At 41.1% G+C, this 23,478-nt stretch overlaps 1 protein-coding gene across 1 annotated transcript in view; it reads left to right on the forward strand.

Annotated features, from left to right (window-relative positions):
• hspa12a (heat shock protein 12A) overlaps window positions 1-22,683 on the forward strand; it is a 38,847-nt gene extending 16,164 nt beyond the window's left edge. The window contains exons 2-12 of the mRNA XM_030786921.1: window positions 5,690-5,766; window positions 6,192-6,319; window positions 8,738-8,924; window positions 9,388-9,492; window positions 9,892-10,008; window positions 12,926-13,097; window positions 16,547-16,633; window positions 17,664-17,768; window positions 18,096-18,354; window positions 20,039-20,142; window positions 21,929-22,683. Coding sequence (XP_030642781.1) covers window positions 5,690-5,766; window positions 6,192-6,319; window positions 8,738-8,924; window positions 9,388-9,492; window positions 9,892-10,008; window positions 12,926-13,097; window positions 16,547-16,633; window positions 17,664-17,768; window positions 18,096-18,354; window positions 20,039-20,142; window positions 21,929-22,560 — 1,973 coding nt within the window. The 3' untranslated portion in view covers window positions 22,561-22,683. The remainder of the gene's footprint in view (window positions 1-5,689; window positions 5,767-6,191; window positions 6,320-8,737; window positions 8,925-9,387; window positions 9,493-9,891; window positions 10,009-12,925; window positions 13,098-16,546; window positions 16,634-17,663; window positions 17,769-18,095; window positions 18,355-20,038; window positions 20,143-21,928) is intronic.
• Window positions 22,684-23,478: the final 795 nt, after the last annotated feature.

Raw genomic sequence — 23,478 nt, forward strand, 5'->3', positions numbered from 1 at the left:
GCCAGTTGATGTGAGGTGAATTGGTGGATTCAACTAATTACCTCTTATGAAGCATAGTCATCCAATAACATACCATGAGGTCATTTTGATAACCTATCTGCATTTCGGTTCTCTCTGCCAGGCCTACATTGGATATCAAAGGAGAAAGCTGACAGAGCAGCTAACCAGTGGTAACTCATGGCATCCAATTTAGCTGTAATGAGCACATATGTTAAAGAATTATTTTCTGTTACAACAGTGAAGAATTTGCCACACATGTAGTCATGAAATTTGTCAGTTACAGCCCACTTGAGGGCTAAAAATGCCAATTTATGAGCTGGATCACTAGCTTTACTATGTGGAAGACCTATGCTGACATAGGCTATCACTCTGGTCTGGCCATCTTGCCCTTGAAATAATGCAGCTCCTAATCCAGCTGTGCTGGCATCGGTATGGAGTATATAAGGCAGTTTTGGGTCAGAGAACCCAATGACTGGTGCAGAACTGAGTCTCTGAATGATTGCTTCAAATGCTTGCTGGCATTCACTGGTCCAGCAATCAGCAAATGGTGCTTTTGGATTGAAACATTTGCTGCTTGATGGTGCTGTTTTGCTACCCGTATGACTGGGTGGATAGCCTGCCATGAGATTTGTTAGCTGCTTAACAATCTTCAAATAACCCTGAACAAATCTCTGTTAATACCTAGTGAACCCTAGGAATGACCTGAGTTCTTTAAGGTTTGCGCTCCACCTTTGCAGGATCAGTTTCAATGCCAGATCTGGAAACAATGCGCCCCAGGTTGCACACAGATATCTGGCAAAAAGTGCACTTCTCTGGGGACAGCTAAAGCCCATACTCCCTCAACGTGTTAAGAACATGTGTAAATTTCTCTTCTTGCTCCTCCAAGGTTCTGGAAAATACAATCAGGTCATCAATTAGCACAAGCACTTCTTCCAAGTTAATATCTCCCACTGACTTTTCCATTAAGTGTTGAATTGCATACACCTTGTGGCATACAATTGAACTTCCAGAAACTAAATGGGAATACGAAAGCATTTTTAGCTTTATCTGCTTCACTCATTTTAATGGTAGTATCCAGATTTTAGGTCCTTGATAGAGAACCTTGATAGAGAACGGGGAATGACTCTTCAAGACTGGCGTATGTGTCTTTGATGGTTTGTAGATTCAGGTTTCTGTAATCTACACATAACCTGATTTCACCATTCTTTCTGACGACTACAATGGGCGATGAAAATGGAGATTCAGACTCACATATAACACCAGCATCCTGTGGGGCTTTGAGATGTTTTCTTATAGCTTCATGATCTCGTGAATAGGTAGGACAAGCTCTGTGTTTGAAAGGCTCCTCATTTCTCAGCTTGATGAAATGTTTTACTTTATCTGTGTGGCTGGGTATCGTTCAAAAATTTTCGATACCAATACCAATACCTTGACTTTGATACCGGTCCTTGAATGATACTTTTTTTATAAAAATTTTATGAAATCCATTTTAACTAAAAGAAAATTACATTACACATTACAGTGCAAATCTTTTGTCTTATTTTTCAGCTCCTTCGGTGGGCAGTGGCAGAGGCTGAAGAAAAAAAAAAGATAACTGAGCTGTTCAGCCAGCCAACCCAATGGATAAGCACATTTTAACAAGCTAACCTATATGTTAGTTCAAGTTGATCAGTTACTGTCAATCTCAATGCATTTCAGCTTTTGATTTAGCTAGCTATCTATAGCCATAAGCTAAAGCTATACTCAAATAATGTCTAACGTTACCTGGGGGTCCCAGTTTAAGTCACCGGCACCACACCTAGTACAGTAACGTTAAATTTAGTAAACAACTATGTAGAAGTTGGCCAAATATTTATGTTTACCAAAGGTTACCTGCTAAAATCCCAGTCATAGCATCATTCTCGGTAATATCGGATGGAGGGAATCTGGTGGTGGAGATTTTGAAGGAGGCTCTGTAATGTTAGGTGGACTTAAATGATGAGAGGAAGATGGCTGTGGTCTGTTCTTCTTGCAGTTGGAACACAGAGCAACTTTCTGCTCTTAAATTTATTCCATGCACATTCAAGTGTTTCATCAAATTCGTCATGTTGCCGGTCCTGGCAGTAATGTCCTTTTTGCATATATTTCATTGCGGCATTGAGTCTGATAAAATGGGGCCACACTTTTGATCTCTTAGACATTTTTACACCTACAATGCGATGCATGCTGTAGTCAAGCCTCTCAAAATACAACAACACACATACATGTGAGCCCCGTCTCTGAGTGTAACGTAGTGTTTTTCCTGCATGCCTCTATGACGTGTTCGTGTAACGTTACGTTAGAAAGCCAATTACCAGTATTATTAGATCTTGGTACAAGCATGCTGTATGCTTATTGGCACACTGACGCTGATGAGATGTACTCCTTTGGTATCGAAATTTGGTACTGAATGACAAGGCATTTTTCGATACTCGATGGTATCTAAGCAATTTGGTTGGTGCTATAAAAGTATCGAGGTTCGGTAGCCAGCCCTACCAAAGTCTGACCCTAACTGCCCACTCAACCTCTGCTTTCTCCTTATTTTTCAGCACACTGCAGCAACCATGCAGAGCTTGTGGGTGTCTTGAAATTTCATCACTGCAGTGCTCATCAAAAAGAGCCTTGAGAGTATTTTTCTTAATCAATAGGGGTACAGCCCTGCGATGGACTGGAGACAGGTCCAGGGTGTTTCCCCGCATTTCGCCCTATTAGCGCTGGGATAGGCTCCAGCACCCTCCGTGACCTTAACTAGGATAAGCGGCATGGATAATGAATGAGTGAATGAATAGGGGTACATCACCATTAGAATTAATATCAGAGTGGAGACTTCAGGTTGAATCTCCACTCTTGGGATCAATTCTTTTGGAAACTTGATGGAAACTTCTACATACCCCAGACAAAGGATAGTCTTACCATTTGCTTCCTCCACTTGTAGGATTTGACAGAGGGAATTGATAGGAAGGGCTGAAAGATGAAGGATATAGGAGTGACCTGGGATTCTGCGTGAAGTAAAGCATTACAGTCAGTTCGTTACACACTAACAGTAGCTGTACACTTGGCCCCGACAAGGCGTCTTGGCAACCTATGAACCTGCTGACCATTGTGAGTTTTCATAAATACTTTGGCTTTGGGAGACAGGATGGGACGTAACTCATGACTGCCTGCTCCAGCACCTAGTTGTTTAAGGGGGTGGTGGTGAGAGAACCATATTTTCTTTCCCAAGCTTTTGTTTTTTCCCTTAACACCCTGTTAGGGCAGCTGTGGCCTAATGGTTAGAGAAGCAGGCCAGTGACCAGAAGTTTCTGAGAAGCGGGCTTGTAACCAGAAGGTTGGGCTGTGATGATGGTGTGTGATCATCTTCCTGCTCCTCTGGTTTGGACTTTTTACTCTTGTTTCCCTTGCCTTTGCTAGGTTATACCTCTCAACAGTATTGAGAGAGGCTATCTGAGCTTGAAGATCAGCTATCTGTTGTTTAAGCTGAGCAGTGGCAGAAGACGGGATGTCAAATGAGGAGAGAATGTCATACTCACGTCCATAATGAACAGAGGCACTTGCAACAGCTGCCTGTACCTTAGATTTGGGAAGCCCTAGGTGCTGCTTCATTCAGCTCACCTTGTGGTGGCGTTGCAGACCTGCGGTGTGTTCCAGAAAGCGGGTTTAGAGAAATCTAGCCCTGTGGCTTTGCTTTGCGAGGAGAGTGAAGCCATAGGGCTCTTCTATTAGGAAGTTTACCACTTTCTCAGAGTTAACTGAGTTTTCATTAAACCCGCTTTCTGGAATACCCCCTTGATCATGGGCTTAAACCTGGGGCTCCTGCAAGCTAAGACAATCTTTTATCCTTGCCAGCTCTCCTCTCAAAATGTCCTCAAACTGCTTCCCATTCACCTTGGCAGTTCCTTTTAGTTCAGACAGGAATGAACTGGTAATGCCAGTGCTGGCCTTACTTGCATAAACACTGGCTGGTTTTCCTTCAGAACTTTGTTGCACCTGATCACCTATTGTGTCAATGAAGGCGGGACTTAATAGTCACAGCTGACGTCAGCCAGTAGTATGGCACCAATTGGTTTCAGTGGCACCGCTCAAATGAAAATCATAAAAGAAAGAAGTCACATAGAAACTGATGAAATATATTTTAAAATTGCATTTTAAAATGCAAATATTACAAACATATATCGAATGCACATCTATCGAATGGGTTACCCCTTCCCCCCTTTAATCAACATGAGTCTTCGTGTTGTTTTGGCACAGCTCAAACATGGTAAATTACACTGTAAACAAAATATCTGTTGTGCATCTATCGAATGGGTTCCATATCTATCTTTCTGAGTTTCTTTGTGTTTTTTTTAAAAAGCCCTACATGTATTTCTGAATTAAATGAACGAGCAAATTGCCTTTTCATTACATTGTAACCAGTGGCACCAATTTTCTCTCTCCGACATCTTATTTTCAGCGCTGTTTCTTGGCATGTTTGCCTTCTGTCTTGTATACACGTAATGCATATTGCGTGCTGGAAGTGGGAGCTCAAAAGAAATGTAGGTTATTTAAGATAGTCAAATAGAGGGTAATCAAGGCTCAAATCAAGACTCAATTTGCACTTGTAGAAATGGCCCGCATTGACATTCTGCAATTACCTCCACGTAATTTAATAGGCCTTAATGAAGTCCCCTGTCAAGTAGGCTATGTTGTGTTGTCATATAAACAAACTTGAGTTCTTTTAACCCAAAAAACGTCCTCTCCCAAAAAGAACACTGTCAAGTGAGTTTTTTTTTCTTTGAATAACAGGCATTTACCATTACAGACAATCATTTTACACCTCTTGTATTGATTCTATTTTCCATTGTCCTGGTTTAAAATCAAACCTGGGGTGATAGAGATTTGAGGGGGCGAGTGAAGAGAATGCATCAGATGGAGGTCTATCCACAGGTAGTCCGTAATTCCACGCCATAATTGCCCAGCGAAGTGCATTGTGATGATTCGGACCACTCATCCACTCGGCATGGGGTGAGGGAGAAAAAAAGGGATGAGCCATCAGAAAACGGACAGATAACGTGATGTCCTGTGGAGAGACAGTCCCCAGACACTTCTAACATACAGAGTGTACCATTATTGTAAAACGTTAAGAGTGTTTCAGAGGAGCTATTAGGCGTAGCTAATGAGGATGATGGCATTGGACAAATACTAATCTCTAATTCAATTCAAATGTCATTGTGGTTAAAAGCAGCTGCGCGAGTCACGTAAGCTTTTAAAAAATGCCCGTTTCAGGAGCTCTGTCTCTTTTGGGTGAAATCATCCAGAATCTCAAATTATAAATGAGGCTTATGTTTTTGGCATCCCATAACCTGGGCGTCTGTGCCGCTCTAATCGACTGCCTCAAATGGTTTGATTGGCGTTCGCTGTGGACTGATTTTGTTACCTTTGCTCCTCTTTCATAAGTCATAGATTTTTGGAGCTTAGTTACTTTGTTGGCTAGATTGTTTACATCACAGTTCAGTTTACAGCCAATTTCAAGAGCATTTGTGTGTTGAGTAATGCAAAAGTTCTCTTACTGTGTGGGGGTGAACAATGATAAGTGCGCACGTGTGTGTGTGTTTATAAAATGACAAACAGTGGATGAACTCCAGTTCTTGTCCCAGTTTTGCTTCATTTGTCATGTCTTTGTGTGTGTCCTCAGATGCAATGGCCACTCCATCGCCAGCCAAGAGCATGGGCGATCCGGGCATCACGCCCCTGTCCCCTACACACACAATGGTGAGCTCTGTCTCTTCTGCTCTATGCTTTCCCCTTATCTGCTCTTTTCTTCTCCCTCTTCCTTTCTCTCTCTCTACCGCTTTATGTCTCAACACTTCATATTGCCTTTGTTACTTTAATAATTATACACTTATTGATGACTGTGTCATTATAATTCAAATCAAGCAAAGTGGATGCACACAGACAGAATATTCTTTGTATCTTTAATTCCTTTTTTTAAATTACGTGAAGAGTAGCCTGTCCAGTCAACCTTTTCAGTTAATGCCTCTGACAAAGTTTTACATGTACTTCTCCACAGCCGCAATTATAGAGTGCTTTATTTATCAACAGGCTCTTGTTCTGGATATGAAGTGTCAGGCAGACAGGATCTTAGACGGCACACTCTAATATGACTATTTTATGTTCTCTTCTCCTTTTGAAAACAGAAGGAGTCGGAGCAGAGTCAGCCTACGGGGCCCTCGTTTGTTGTGGTCGTGGCCATTGACTTTGGCACCACATCCAGTGGCTATGCTTACGCCTTCACTAAAGAACCGGAATGCATCCATACCATGAGGTGAGTTCGCATCCCTGCTGTGTAGAGAGTGAGTAGTGATTGAGAGAGAGAGAGAGAAATAACAAAATGAAGAGGCTATCCATTCTTTCCAGCATCTATCTACTTTTAAAAGTCCAAATACTCACAACAAAAAGTCCCTATCATTTCAAAATCCCATGCTTAAATTTTTATCTACATGCACATTGGTTTCAGATATTCAGATATATACATACACACACACACACACACACACACACATATATATATATATATATATATATATATATATACATACATAAATATATACATATACTTATTTACACTTTTGTGTACATTGGATGCATTCAATCAAAGGACTACTGATTATACATATTCTAAAGAGCAAAATGAGAGTGAATTCAACATGTATATAGCTCATCAGCTAAGGCTAATGTGCTAAAAGCAGAGTGAAAAGTTGACATTACCATTACTAGAAGTGGAACTATATAAACAGTCAGGAAGCACTGGAGCCTGACACTGTTTGGGTTTGGTTGGTTTGAGTCATCTGATCTCTTAATCTTAACAAAGACATTGCCTTTTCTTGATAATCTCTTATAAAGCCTTAACAGTTTTCAGTTAAAATAAGCAAACACCCTAGCATACAGCATTAATCTGTCCATAGTGAACTGATTCCAGCCAATCCTTTTGAAATCCGCCTGTCCCACATTATGTTGCATTGCAATGGGTTAAACTGTAATAGCCATAAATTATTGGCTGTAGAAATGATGAAATCTCCCTGAATATTATCAGACCCTGTACTCCCTATGTGGGTGTGATGAATTCCTGTACTCAGCACACATTGAAAAGACATGAATAATTTAACCCCCCCAGGCATTTTTATAAACAGTCACACAGTAATAGAGCATAAGGGGCATAATCCTCACACTCCATCTCCAGTTACTGTCTGGACACCACATTAGCTTGCAGTCAACTTCAGCTGGTGTCCATTTTGCAATAGCAGAGTGTGCTGAAATATAGTTATTTCAGGGGACCTGTATAATAATAGTAATGATAATAATAATAATAATAATGATAATAATGATAATAATAATAATAATACAAGTTTATTATATGTATGGCTTCCTTTTGCTTTTTTATGACTAAATGCTAACTAAACATGTTTTGTTATTACAGTAGAATTTCTTCTGTTGTGTTATGTAGTTATGTACTCTACTAACTCGCTGATGTAACTGCTGAGTAGTATCACACAGTTACAGCCAAATTTGAGACTCATTTCTTATTTAGTTCTGATGGAAAGACTAATGCTTCACTCTTTATTATGTAGCTAGTCCATGTATATATAAAAAGTGTCCTTTACCTAAATTAGATATGACTTGTTGTGAACATGAAGTTTGACTCGACAGTGTATGATTCAACAGCCATTGTGGTGTTTTTCAAGTTAAAAGCATGGTATGACCAGCCTGAATCTGCAACAATTTACAACAAATAAAGTTCATCAAAGACGACAAAAGTGTTTACTGACAGTGAGGAAGAGAATGTTGATAACAGCGATGATGATCACAGTAATGGTGGAGGTAACAGTGATGTTGATAACAGTTATAATGATCACAGTAATGATGAGGGTAACAGTGGTGTTGATAACAATGAAAATGATCACAGTAATAATGATAGTAACAGTGATGTTGATAGCAGTGGTAATGATCACAGTAATGGTGGAGGTAACAGTGATGTTGATAACAGTGATAATGTAATGATGAGGGTAACAGTGGTGTTGATAACAATGAAAATGATCACAGTAATAATGATAGTAACAGTGATGTTGATAACAGTGGTAATGATCACAGTAATGGTGGAGGTAAGAGTGATGTTGATAATAGTGATGATGATCACAGTAATAGTGGGGATAACAGTGATGTTGATAACAGTGATAATGATCACAATAATGGTGGAGGTAACAGTGATGTTTTAGACGGTTTAGATTGTAACTGTGCACACTCATCTGAAAGGACAGCAGGGCTCTGGATAATCCCTCTCATAATTGTGGATTATCTGAGAGTCCCCAGTAGTTACCAAATCTGGCCCATCAGTTTCTCCTCTAGCAGGTACTCCCAGGACAATCTTGTCAAAGTGCTCACTGGCCACACACTGATATCACAGGACATGAAAGCTCATTAATCCACCATTGCACCCCAGGCTTTCCATTCAGAATTTGGTGTCCACAGCAAAACTGCTTGCATATTGTTACCCCTCAGCCACCCCCATGAAACATTACTAACAAAGTTAGCCTGTAAGGTCAGGTATATTTGTAATAAAATTGTAATAGAATCCCCATTGATCTTATATCCTAGCGATGTTACAGTTTCATCTGTCTACTAAGAAGCACAGTGGGTAGTGGGTTTGGGCCTATAATATATGATTGGTTGTTATTGCTGTTTTCAGGCGCTGGGAGGGTGGAGATCCAGGTGTGTCCAATCAGAAAACACCCACCACCATCCTCCTGACCCCAGACAGGAAGTTCCACAGTTTTGGTTATGCAGCTCGTGACTTCTACCATGACTTGGACCCCACTGAATCTAAACAATGGCTCTATCTAGAAAAGTTTAAAATGAAACTGCACACTACCGCAGTAAGTATAGACACACATGCACACACACATGCACACGCACACAAGTATTCACACACCGTTGGTGAAATTTTAGATGAAATACAATATCACTGCAGTAAAAACACAAACATCAACACATTTCACTCCTAAATAGCTGACACCCTTGAATAGCTTGGTCATTTATACCTGACATTGCAGCAGGGTTTTCAAAGGCAAGACAGGGAGGCAGGTGCTCTCCGTGCACTACATCACGGAGACAATAATGTCAGTAGATTGGACAGAACTATTACATTACTTTCACACGCCCTTGCTTCACTTCAGTCAATTCAATTTTATGATCTCTATCAGTCTTTGAGGGAATTTACATGAGAGTCAAACACTTTAGCAGACATCAGACAGATATAGCCAGTCAGTAGAGGGGAGTGAGACAGATGAGTGCAAAGACTACTTTTCCTTTACATGTCTTTTTCTCCTAATTCCTCAGAATCTCTCCATCGATACAGAGCTTCAAGCAGCCAATGGGAAAAAAGTGAAAGCTCTGGACATATTTGCTTATGCACTGGCTTTCTTTAAGGAGCAAGCTCTTAAGGTATTGTGCTCAAGGTTATTTCATCATTGATTAGATGTGGTGTTTAATTTGCCTCAAAAAGCCATGAAACCTCCAATCTGTCCACAACCAAGCAAATTATATACTTTTAAACACCAGTGATTGATCATGTTTGTTTGTTGGTTGGTGATTTTAGAGTAAAATAATGATTTGTCTTTAATATCCTCTGTTTTTCCAAACAGCAGAAAACAAAACATATATTCAGAAAGAGGCAGTGTAATGATTTCTCTGAGAGACCAAAACTTCAACCATTGTAGTTTTTATCAGAATGAATGATCTGGATGAATGGGTAGAGTTATGGATCAGTCCTCCATCAAACTGAGTTTGTCAAGACTTTTTCTCCTTAAATTTGCATATACTTATCTTTCTGTGGGGCTGTAGGAGCTGAGTGATCAGGCTGGTGCTGAGTTTGACAATGCAGACGTGAGATGGGTCATCACAGTACCGGCAATCTGGAAAATGCCTGCCAAACAGTTTATGAGGGAGGCAGCATACAAGGTGGGGTGGTCTCCATAAATCCAAAGAGTCTCTCTGTCTCTTTCCCTCTCTCTCTCTCTCTCTCTCTCACACACACACACACAAACACGCACACACACATACAAACAGAGAGAGAGAGACAACTGCATATGTTGTCATTTGATATATAAAGGAAGCGTGTAATTTTAATAATATTGTCCTTCTGATGCTATATTTCACAAACTCTCTGTGAATTTGTGAGAGCGGTCTAAAGACATATTACAGCTGCTCATAAAAGACAACGTGTAAGAAACTATTGATCAGCAATTTTACACAGCTGAAAAGTCACAAACTGAACTGTAAAACAGGACATTCCTTTTTAGTTTATCTGAAGGGAAGTAGAGTGCATAACCTTGGGGTAAACAATGTAATGGATCCTGGTCTGGCCTCTTTTGCTGTTTAAATATCATGAGTATTATTATTCATGACACTGAATGTGAGCGGACTTGCTTAGTCTATAGTCTTGCTGTATGATGGTCGTTGATTTTAGACCTTTTTCAGCTCTGTGTGAGCCATCGATTGACTACAGTGTGTGCAGTTGTGCCATGCCATACCTCACGGTAGGATGATATTTAGGACCCTCAGTTCTCTATTTTGAAGCAGTAAAGAGCTGTGGGAAGGGCACACATATGAATGTTGTGAGGTGTTGCGATGCCCCACCTGTAACAGGGTTTCTTAGATCAGCCTCTGGATGTCTGGAGTCCTGCTGGTTTTTGTATGAACCAATTACTGTGGTCACTGATTGGCTAAAGAAACATGCCCGTTATACAAGGCAAAACTCAGCATCTGATTTTGAAATGAGGGCAAAAACCACCAGGAGTCTGGACCTACATTTGAGGAAACCAGGTCTACACAGTCTGTGTAGAAGCAAGCCCTCTGGTGACTGAGGCAGGGTACTGCAGGTACAGCTGCTTTATGATGAATTGTGCCGTGTGGAGAGAGGAGTAGAGAGAAAGGGGGAGGGGGTGAATAGAGAGGAGGACTGGGCGACATAAGCACTGAGGAGGAGAGAGGGAGCCTCCCACTGCCAGTCCTCTGAGACTAACACTCACATGAACAAACAGACGTATACACACACAAAAGCACACACAGTCTCAAACAAAGCTCAAACACACTCTCAAATGTTCACAGGTTGAGATGCACTCAGGCAGAGTGTCCCTGGGGTGTCTGCAAGTTAGAGTGGTGGTGCAGACAGGGAGATGGCTTATTAAGTGTGTGTGTGTGTGTGTGTGTGTGTGTGTGTGTGTGTGTGTGTGTGTACATGTGTGTGTGTACATGTATGTGTGTGTGTGTGTGTGTGTCCACAGAGCGAGTGACTAATGAAGTTGTGCAGGAAGGCAAGGTGAGAGGAAGGTCAGTGTTCTGCACCACATGGGAGGGTGAGAAGACAGTGCTGCTGAAATGATTATCAGGCTTTATACAATATCTTCTGTGAGATATAACTATAACCATAAAAACTGTCTTATTTAGGATTAAGCATAGGACAAACAGTCATACTGTCAACCCCAGTGTATACTGTGGCTTAAACAAGACTGAACAGCATTCTCTTATGAGAAAATACATTTCTTGAGAAGAACAGAATAGGTGAGGTTTTAAGCTAGTGAATAAAACTGTAGACTGTCTGGGGAAAAGGGGTATGGGAAAGGAGGAGAGAGGACAGAGGTGTGGCTGTCTGAACGTGCAGACCCCTGATCTCATCAGTACAGAACGAGAAAGAGAGAGAGAGAGAGGAAGTTGGAGAGAAAGAGGGAGAGAGTGTGTGTTTGCGTGAGACTGAGAAAAAACAGATGGAGAGAGAAGAGGAGTGGGAGGAGAAAGACTCTTCAGATGAGTGTAATATCTGATATCCGCAATGGGAACTGAAAGGCTGGGCTCGTGTGTGTGTGTGTGTGTGTGTGTGTGTGTGTGTGTGTCTATGACAGTGAGTATGTGCTGCACATCTGCAGTGACTCAGCGATTAGACAGCCGGATCATTCCGTATTCTGAGTGGGGAAAAGCTGAAAAGGACAGGATAACCTCTCTCTCTCTCTCTCTCTCTCTCTCTCTCTCTCTCTCTCTCTCTCTCTCGTGTGCTATTGCTCCTTCTTTCCCCACACATCCATCTACCCTGCCTGCCACCACCTCAACACTGCAGACAGAGAGCAGAACCCATGGTGCAACATTACAGGATAGTACACCCCTTTAAAGTCCCTCGCAGAATATATCTTATTTCATCCTTCCATAGTGATATAGTACAGAAAGCTTCTCTCACAACCTTCCTTTCATTTTCCTTTTTTACTCCAATAAAAGCCCACATTTTCTGCACTGCATTATGGTATTGCAGCGGTGTGTAGATATTATTCATCTATTACAGTCTGTCATCTTGTGCATCATACCCTTAGAGAAGATTTATCACTGTAATTTCCGCCTCTGTGTATTTTGCTTGCTTGTGCTCTGTAACATTTTGAGTTATGAGTCATTTTTTATTAAATGGCATGACTTATCAGGAGTGATTATTATCGGCATGTTTTGCTTGGTGGCTAAGAATACTTTTGATCATTATGATGTGGAGAGAGCCCCTGTTTACAGCGGGTCTGACATTTTCATTCTGCTTCCTGTAATAGATGAGAGCATTCAGAAAGTTCAGAGAGATCTTTGGTGCTTGGTTCATTCTAAAGACAGATGGAGTCAGGGAAAATGGTTACAGAATTGTTAGGACAAGGAACACTTTAATTCAGTTCAGTTTGTTTCACTTCAGTTTGTTTCAATTTGTTTTAAATACAACTCAATTCAATTAAAATTAATTCAGTTCAAGCCTCTATTGGAACAGGTGTGATAGAGCATAAAAGTTCCATTTAAAACCCCTCTAAAAATTCCTTTCCTCATGCTTATTCCGTAACTGTGATCTGCCCTCATCTAGTCTGGTCTAGTTTCCCGTGACAACCCCGAGCAGCTGATCATTGCCCTGGAGCCTGAGGCTGCCTCTATCTACTGCCGCAAGCTCCGCCTCCACCAGATGATTGACTTGGGAACAAAGACTGCTGTGAATGGCTACAATGCAACAGAGAATGTCGGAACTGGAATGGCCCAGGGTAAGGCCCACCCCTCTCACACTGTCACTCACATATACATTTTATTTTAGATTTTAACCTTAGTGTACAAATGGACACTCTACAATGCAGTCGTTCCAGATGCTGGTTCATATGTATATGTGAGCTTATGTGTTCATGCATATTCACAGGGCATGTGAAGTTGTATGGTGTGTTGTTGTATGGTGGTGTCTCCATTTTTGTTCAAAAGTTGAAATGAGAACTGATATCAGTGATTCTGTAGGCTTTTTATTTGTACTTATCATTAACTGTATATTGTGTACCATAAAGGGGCGGTTTTATAGTTGACGTAATGGGTGCTTTGCAGGTGAAGTCCTTCTATAACCACTCGTGTGTGTGTGGTTATAGAAGTGTGTATGCAAAATACTCAAATACTTAAGCATAGCTGTGAGTTAAGTGTCTTGTATTTTGAATCATGCCTTTATATAAAGCTATTTTATGTCTTAGTCATTCATTTGTTTTACTCTGCCTGTGTTGCATCTGTGGCTACAGATGGGCATGTTTTACTGCAGACTGACCATACAAACAAGGAACCCAGTTTATCAAAGCTCTCAGTGAACTGCCATTAAAATGATGACATTATTGAACTGAGTTTTGGTGCTGAGTGGAAAAAAGGCATTCATTTCACTGTCTGACATCATCTTTTGGCTTTGAGTGTGACTAAAAACCTTTGTCATGCACAATGGCAGTTTTCATGCTAGCTTTGACTGAATGGGAATATCCTTGGAAACTTCCTCACATTTGACTCGGGAAGCATAGATATGAGACAGAAACAAAATGTATGGGTTTTATTGATTGTCTTTTTCCATAATCAAAAGACCCAATTATTCTGTCGATTTCTGCAGTGAGACATTTTTACATTTGATAAACACCAATTTGAATCTGTTTCTTAAAATGTATTCACACTACACTGTACGCAAAGCGTTGCATCTGGTATTGATCATCGCGTTTACAACATTTACAGCTCTCTGTCTTTGTCTCACTTACAAATGCATGCTCAAGTGGCTGTTCATCCCTTCATATCTGTCTTACTCATCTCAGATCATCTCCATGCTGTCATTTTCAACATGGTGTGATTTGTACAGAAACATTTGTTGATCAGTGTTCCCACATTATGTCACATGGATCACGCTGTCATACTCGGGCATGCACGGTACCTTTTATTTATCTTCTGTGATGTGATATGACATTGAGTAAATACTGGAGATTGTGACTGTGAGCACTCAGAGGTAACTGATGCATTTCCTTATTAAAGACACAGTCCATCTGATCATGCTCAAACTTGTGTCTATCAGCATGTGAAGCAGCAATAGCAAATTGTTGATTGAATGGTACCCTTCTGTCCAACTATATCCTCCCCCTATGTCTGTGTCAAAATCATTTCATCTTTGAGCTGATTTGAAATGATTCCTTGCTGTTTCTTTTAACTGAAAAATTCTATGTATTAGTTCAAGATCATGGAGCAGCTCTTGTCTGGCCCTCTTGGTAAAGGTTTCTTAATTGTTTTGAGAACAAACAGATTTACAGTAGAAAGAAAGAAATATTTGTTAGAGTGTCCTGTATTTTGTCATGGTTTACCAAGGGCTTTGGTGTGTCAGAACTTTGCTAACAGATTCAAATCATATACTTTCCATTCACCGCTGTCATTTAAATGCTTAGGAGAATTCATGAACAGCTAATATGTCTGATGGGTGCAGCAGCAATGTTCAGGGAGGGGCATAAAGAACATGTTTAATATCCGCTAAAAGTCCAAATCTGTCGTTTAAAAACAGGATATTTGAGAATTTCTTAGTCTGAGGGCTTTTGTGTGGTGACGGAAGCTCACAGGAACAACATGCTCTCTCACCCTCTATCCTACAGACTTCCCTGTCACAGGCCACTCACCTCCCAGGACTAGAGAAGTTACACTATACCCCCTGACACGGTCTGCTACTTACACATCCTGTGTATCCTCACACACAGTCTTGGTGCCTAACCCCCTTTCTTGTTCAATTCAGTGGTTTGAGAAAGCCTCATAAGTCTGGTTTTGTTTTGTTTTTTTGTTTTTGTTTTTGTTTTGTTTTTTACCTCACCTGATTCACAGCTCTTCTGTGGTTCTATATAGATGGGAGAATCTTCTTAGAGTGTTACAGGGATCTTATGATGCCATTAGATGGTCTGTGTCACTGAGAGATCCTGTTTTCAGAGGTGCCAAAATGAGGGTGCTATTCTCCCACGCTCTGAATGAAATGCAGGAGGTTTTGGGAAAGTGACTTTCTGCTCATAGCGTTGTTCCTGCTACTACAGAGGAAATGTACGGTTGACATCTCTTCCCTCGTGGTCGCACTTTCTACAATTGCTGTTTCCTGTTTGGAAACGTTTACCAGTTGCCATAGCAGCCATGTTTGACCGATTTGATCATCCCAAGCTGGGGGCAGAGGTTAACAAAGGTGTTAGCTCAGTACACAGTAGTTTGTTTTTGTCGGGATAGACATGTATAATGCACATATATGTGGCCTTGTCAGGATATTGAATGTCTGGGTGTTTGAATGAAGAGATTTCCTGTTAATGTGTGCTGCAGTCAATACACTTCATTCCCGTAAATAGCTTTCACTTAGGCCACATTCAGCAAACTCTGTGTTCTTGCCTTGTGCAATGGTACTATTGATCGCTACTCTAGTTAGACAGCAGAGGTTATTGATATGATGAGTGTAAATGATTGCATTTAACTATTTGTTATTGTGACAGTGTTACATGACTTTTGCTTTTTTGATACAATTCCACCAAATACAATTTGTCCTAATCTGAGGTATGTATAAACAGAGTAAACAAAAACATGACATAATGCACGTGCTAATGTATAATGTCAACTTCCTTTTGAAAAAATCTTTACTTACAGAGTTAGTTAAAGGTTTATCTGAAGATAGCCTTCAGTTGAAAAGGACAAGTCTGGGGTTTTTTTATTTGTTTTCAGTGTTGTTATCTTACCTCATAACAACTTTTCTGATGGTTATTTGATTCATTCTACTGTGATAGCTAAGTTTCAAGATGCTAATATCAGCATCCTTGTAACTGGAAATAATGGCAGTAATTAGTCCCAGATATCAATGGCCTTGTATATTCCTTTTTCAAAGCTAGTAAAGCTAATTCTTGGAATGTTTGATCTTGATTAATCAGCAAAAGTTAAAAAGAAGACAGTCTGCTCTGTTGAAAGTGGACCTGTATGTATGTTTATTTGTATGATAAACTCCACTGTTGTGTCTTTTAACACTGAGAGTGGGTGTATTCAATGTGCATTCAGGTATATATATATAAATATATACACCTCATGTTTTCCTTCACATTCATGCTGTTGCCATGCCTCTCACAATATGAAACACACTTGCACACACAGCTTCACCAAGCGCTTCTGCCCTCTCACACACGGTCATTCTCTCTCTGTCAATAACCAGCCAAGGAGCATGTTCGACGCAACCGACAGAGTCGCACCTTTTTGGTGGAAAATGTCATAGGGGAGCTTTGGTCCGAGCTGACAGAAGGTAGAGTCTTTCTCTCTCTCTCTCTCTCTCTCTCTCTCTCTCTCTCTCTCTCTCTCTCACTCTCTCTCTCTCTCTCTTATGCGCTTCTCTGTTAATCCCTTCTTCCTCTCTCTCTTTCAGTATTTGCTTTTGCTGTTTCTAATGCTGCTGGCCAAACACTGCCGTATATTCACAATATAAAGGGCAACAGGTCGCCTTTCAGGGCAACAGCCTTCTGGAATAAACTGTCCATATAGATTTGTGTTATATGTGTATATTATGGGACTAAATCTGGGGTAGGCAATCAACCTGGAGAGCAGCAAACCTGCAGGATGATGTCCTAGCCCAAGTCAGACACTTCGATTCCTTTATTCAGGGTCTGTTCAGGACTATTCCATTTCTTTATTTGCTAGATACAAGTGAATAAGGAGATTCATCCTGTCCTTGGCCATATCTGCTTTCATTAGACTCGCTTCTTCTGTTTTTGGACCGGTGGTGGTTATAAAGAAATTTGAAATAACCTGTTCAGGAACTTTCTAGACTAGATGATGGTAATAAGTCTGCAGCTTATTCCATGGATACTCAAAGACTGTTACCAAGAGCCCAGACTTTAATAAAAAAAAAAACTAAACTAATCCCTCTCTAAATAGAACGGACAAGGAAATGACAGCACTTTCTCGTATCTGTAACATCACAGTGTGCTTTTGTCCTAGTAGGAAATAGTCAGTTTGAAGTTTCTATGTGTTTAAAATGCCAAAGTCTTTTGCTGGGAATTACTTTATCCGTTAATTCCAAGCAAAGTACATCTTTGGCTTCTACAGAACCATCTGTGAACCTTAGAATGATGTCACTAATGTCCAGTTGGCTCAAAAATGTGAGACATTGTGTCACAGTTGCTCACACTTAACATGCCCAGAGTCTGTCTGTAATACAGCATCTTCTTCAGTGCTACAACTGAAGTCACTCCATGAGGGACCCATCATGCAGTGTGCTTGTTCACTGGCAGTCCTTTTCTGGTTCACCAATCTTTCCTCTGTCTGCTGGTCTCTAGGCGACCGTTATGTGGTGGTTGACTGTGGCGGTGGAACAGTCGACCTCACAGTTCATCAGATTCGTCTCCCAGAAGGTCATCTAAAGGAGCTCTATAAGGCCTCAGGTAAGATGACCATTACCGCTCTACCAAACACTAACTCACCCTGACAGTTTATGTATCATTCTGTGACCTCTTTTTGATAAAGGTCTTCAGTGAATCATTCATCTACAGGCACAAAGCAATGATAAGATTGGTTTCTTGCTTAAATGAAGGTCTAAATCAAAGATAAAACAGTAGTGTCCATTAAAACAATTATTTCTTCTGCGTCACCCCATTGTTTCAAGGAGCGCAGCCCCTCCTCCCCTTATCCAGTTCCTGAGGAACTTCATTAATAATGATCATCTGAGTCATATCAGCTGACAGACACTCCTCTGACCCCTCCCTCTGCAGGCGGCCCATATGGCTCCATCGGCATCGACTATGAATTTGAGAAGCTCCTGTGTAAGATTTTCGGCCAGGACTTCATCGACCAGTTCAAGATCAAGCGACCAGCTGCCTGGGTTGACCTAATGATTGCCTTTGAGTCTCGAAAGAGGGCAGCTGCTCCAGACAGGAGCAACCCCCTGAACATCAACCTACCCTTCTCCTTCATCGACTACTACAAGAAGTTTCGTGGCCACAGTGTGGAACATGCCCTACGCAAAAGCAAGTGAGTGTGTGGTATGAAGAAGGAATGGATAGAAAGAACGGAAGGAAAGAAGCCCCGTAACTCCTCAAATAATCATGTTGGCAGTATATTGCCTTATATATGAAAATAGGTCAGGTTTTGTGAACTCAGCCAATCTCAACCTGCAGCCGTTTTCAGGGTGTTCATCTGGTCCTTTAACATACATTTATCTTGTTCCGCCCCTTTATATTCACCTAAAACATACTAACCCTAAAATCTAATTGCACCTAGCTTTTGCTCCCAAGATAAAGACCCACTTTGCCGGTGGAAACAGATATTGATATTCACATTGCCCACTGTTAAATCATGGATGAGTTTTAAATATGCTTTCTATTAGTCCCTGTAGTTAAGCATCTGCCTGTGGCCTTCTATGTGGATGATATTTTGTGAGCTCATAAACTTTTGAGCTTATGTGGCTTTTGGTGCTCTGTGTTAATGGTTGTAAAGTGAAATGTATTTCCTGTTCCTTGCTGAGTGGTGCTGTATTCTATCCATCAGTTTAGAGACCTGACGCGGCAGACATGTTAGTCTCTAACAGTAAATCTGGCAATTCATGACTGCTGTCATCACACAAGCAATCAAGGACAATTTATCACTTGCTCTGTGCTTAGCTTTATACTCAATTAAATGAGCCACATGTCATTATGACAGAACACTGGGATATGTAGTCCACTAATGGCATCTCTGGCTAGCTGAACACTGGGAGTTGCAGTGCATCTGTTATTCAACCTTCAGTCAGGAAGTCTCAGTCTGGAAAAAAGCTCTAAAATGAATCCTTTAATCAAAACAGCACATGAATATATGTTTGCCAGGTGTTCCAGAACCATACATTGTAATGACTGTTTCATTCTATCACTTTGTATTGCAAATCCAAATGCTAGTTCTGAATATTTTGGTGATGGCTCTACTGATCCACATACGGTTTGAAGACAATACCTGTTCACTGATCAGTCCTGGCAGTAAGGACAAGCAGTGCATTGCATCAGCCCACCCTGGGTAATCATAAAGCATTTTCATAGAGCATCTTCATTTGGATCAAAATGTTCTCCTATCTCAATAAAAGACATAACATGAGTATGATAATAGAGCCTCTCCTACTTCACCACCGTAGATTTTATAGATTTTGATGTCCACCCATGGGATGCTTTTAAAAGACTCAGATGTGTATGTGCATGTGTGTAATCTAAGCTGCCCTGGCTCTCCCAGAGCTGATAGCTCAGACCTCAGTTGACCAGTGCTAGAAGATTGTGCTTTTAAGGCCTGTAGTCACTGCTATTAAGGCAGTAAGTCAGACCCCGGAGAGAGTAACCAGACTGATATCATAGATGTTCACCACATCTACTGTTAGCAAGCCTAGCCACTAAGATAGTGATGTGTGTATCTTCTTTAACAAAGCCATTTTACATAAAGCATTGTGTTTTTTTTCTGATGACAGACATGTCAGGTTTTCGTAATATTTGTAATGTCAAACTTCAACCTGTCTATGTACTAAGGTGCATAAAGGCAACATCTTTGAGATAATAACATCTCCACCTCATGTGAACAAATGTAACCTTAGAGCAGCATTTTGCACATTATTTTCTGATTAATGCTGAATTGCGCTCTCTCTCTCTCTCTCTCTCTCTCTCTCTTTCTCTTTCTCTCTCTCTCCCCTACATACTTACAGTGTGGACTTTGTGAAGTGGTCATCCCAAGGCATGCTGAGGATGAATCCAGATGCCATGAATGCTTTGTTTAAGCCCACTATCGATCACATTATCCAGCACCTCAGTGAGTACTGTGACCCAACCCACACACACAACACACACACCTCAGTGAGTACTGCAACCCACCCCACACACCCACAACACACACACACATCTCAGTGAGTGCTGCAACCCACCCCACACACACAACACACACACACCTCAGTGAGTAATGAGTGTGTGTCTCCTGTTTCTGTTCCCTTACGCAAACATATTGCAATATATGTGGGCATTAAATATTGTAACATATGTGGGTCTAAACTTGACGTGAAAAATTAAAAAATGTCAGTTTTTCCCTGTTAGCCTCTACTATGCGGAGGTACTTGTTTTGCACTTGTTTTATGATGAGCTTACGGCCCTCTTTTTCAGGGTCAATGTTAATACATTTATATCCTCAGAGTCTGTCCTCAGGGGATCTTATTTCTCTGATAATACTCTGTTCATCTTTTATGGAGTCTGTGACCTCATTAACACACAATGTTTAGCACATATGGGTTATTATTTCTGAATGTGTGTGTGTGTGTGTGTGCGTGCGTGTGTGTGTGTGTGTGTGTGTGCAGTCCTGCATGCACTTCAGAGGTTATTTGTGTACAAAATGTGGTTTAATGTGTGTGCATGCATGTGTGTATATGTAGATATGCAATGTATTTTAGACAGACTTTTTTTTGTATGAAGTGGGGTTAAGTGTGTGTGTGCATGCATGTGTGTATATGCGGACATGCAATATATTTTAGACAGATTCAGTTGAAGGTTTAATGTCTGTAAGTAAGGATTTTGTTTGAGAACCAGAGGACAATATATCTTGTTAGAGATTCCGCCGAAGCAACCCCAGTGTTGGTTGGTTTAACCACTGGCTAATGTGTGGATGTCCAAGCTCAGCTTTAAGGCAGAGGAAAGGCATTCTTTACAATACTTCTGTGTTTTTGTGTGAACATGTATATGTCTGTTATATCATCAGTGTGCTGAATATGTCTTTTAGCTACATAATCTCTTTTTTGGAACATATTCAACATGTTGAGATTAACGTGTGGAATTAGTCAGCAAACAGAGTAGTACTACTGTAGAACTGTTAAATTTATTTGTGCGTGGTGTTTACGTCTGTTGTTGAGGAGCTGATAAAGAATAGTGTGGTGTATATTTGCAACCAAGTACCAAATTAAACAGTGTAAGTATACATCCTTAAAATGTTTAATACAGTCATAGTTTCTGTGTAATTTTCCGTTAGAGTCGAGCTGTTTGTTTGATGTGATGACTGTTTTAAAGGGTGCCTTTGTTTGTTTGTGATCTGAGGAGCCATTCACTGGACTGGCCTTTATGTTATGCACATAAACCTGGGGGGAAAGTCTCACCTTGCAGTGAGCCCCAACCCAGCGTCCCTTACAAGATAAAACAGGCGGAGTTTTCCTCTTTTACTCAGTTATTTATGTGGTTATGTGCACGGTTGAACAGGGCCTGGCTTCCAGTCGTCTTATATGGGTTGTTCAGTGTCAGCCATGCCATCTGGTACCTCTGGAGCTGAAACCTGAAAAATTAAAAAATGTGCTGCAGAAGAGCTAATCCTCCAATGCAGGCTAATTAAACGAATCTCAGCGGGATCTGGGAGTAATTTCTTTCGGTTTAATTTCATTCTGTTTAATTTTTCGGTGCACTGTGCACTGCTTTGGTAAATATTAGAAAGGCTAGGAAAAAGATGATTTTCTGAAGCTAGACAAAGTAAAATTGGACTCTTTGTCTGTCCATATTGTAAATGAAACATGTTACGGCAATGTGAACAAGAACATTTTTTTTTCTTCCTTATCTATGTGCTATAGGTGAGCTGTTTGAGAGGCCTGAGGTAACGGATATCAAGTTCCTTTTCCTGGTGGGTGGTTTCGCTGAGTCGCCTTTGTTGCAACAGGCCGTGCAGAACATGCTACAAGGCCGCAGCCGTATCATCATTCCTCACGACGTGGGCCTGACTATCCTGAAGGGTGCCGTGCTCTTTGGCCTGGACCCAGGCGTGATCAAGGTGCGTCGCTCGCCTCTCACCTATGGTGTGGGCGTACTTAACCGCTTTGTGGAGGGCAAGCACCCGCCAGAGAAGATGCTTGTGAAGGATGGCACGCGCTGGTGCACCGACGTCTTTGACACCTTCATCTCGGCCGACCAGTCAGTAGCGCTGGGTGAAACGGTGAAGCGTAGCTACACGCCAGCAAAGCCCTCGCAGCAGGTCATCGTAATTCATGTCTACTGCTCCGAGAAGGAGTCGGTCTCCTTTATCTCCGACCCAGGCGTGAGGAAGTGCGGTTCGTTGCGGCTGGATGTGAGCGGTACGGAGAGCCCGGCGGCGCGGCGTGAGATCCAGACGCTCATGCAGTTTGGTGACACGGAGATTCGTGCCATGGCCATCGACGTGGCAACCTCACGCAGTGTGAAGGCTAGCATCGACTTCCTCAGCCAGTAAAAAGGGAACCAGAGTGAAAGAAGAGGAGAGTTCTGGGTTAGTGGGGGGGGGGGTCACAGCACACAATGATGCCCCGCTTGAATGTTGTACCAGTCATTCACTTTCTTGATCATTTCTTTTTGTTTGTTTCTTTTTTTTTTAGTGATCCTGTTTCTGAAAGAGGCTAATCTGTTTGAAATCTGTGCACATCTGAAGTTATTTAGAATTTTGGAGTTCATCCAGGCTTAAGAACTGCCTGAATTTTCTCTGTGTAGTTGCTGTGCCCTACTGAAAGTATGTTAGAAGTAATTGTGAATCAAGAGATGCTACAGAGTGTGCACAGATGAGGCACAGTGTAACCAATCATGGAAAGAACTGTGAATTACATGAGAGGACTATGCAGAAAGTCCACTGACGTTAGGGGTTAGAGGTTTCACAGAACTAGGTTAAGGCAGCTAATTCTGTCTTCCGTCCATATAAGTGTTTCGCTCATTATATCACTCAGCAAATCGACAGATTTGCCCTCCAATCCTGGCCTCTCAAGCTATACCTCCGTACTCATTACGACTTATATCACAGTACATTCTGGGAAAGAAGAATTATGTTGACTGACTCCATTTATAAGGCAGTCTTCAGCTTCCATTATCATAGTGTCAAAACTGTGACAAATGGAAAAAGTCTTAATAAGCCAGGGTTGGAGATTATAGGGAAAAAATCTTGTAGGAAATGATTTACTTTTGGATCACCTTCCTCTGAATAACTTAAGATATAGTATTGCTTTATAATCTGTTTAATACTGTCCATTCTCTATTCTCATGGTACATTACAAGCTGTGTTGCAAAGATGCTGTATGCGCATACAACAAGCCTTGACTAACCTGGACATCTCAACTTTTTTTGTGTCATCTCTATGTTTTTCAGTAGATACTCTCACTATTTT

This window comes from Chanos chanos, chromosome 10 (genome assembly GCF_902362185.1).
Source record: "Chanos chanos chromosome 10, fChaCha1.1, whole genome shotgun sequence".
Lineage (NCBI taxonomy): Eukaryota > Metazoa > Chordata > Actinopteri > Gonorynchiformes > Chanidae > Chanos > Chanos chanos.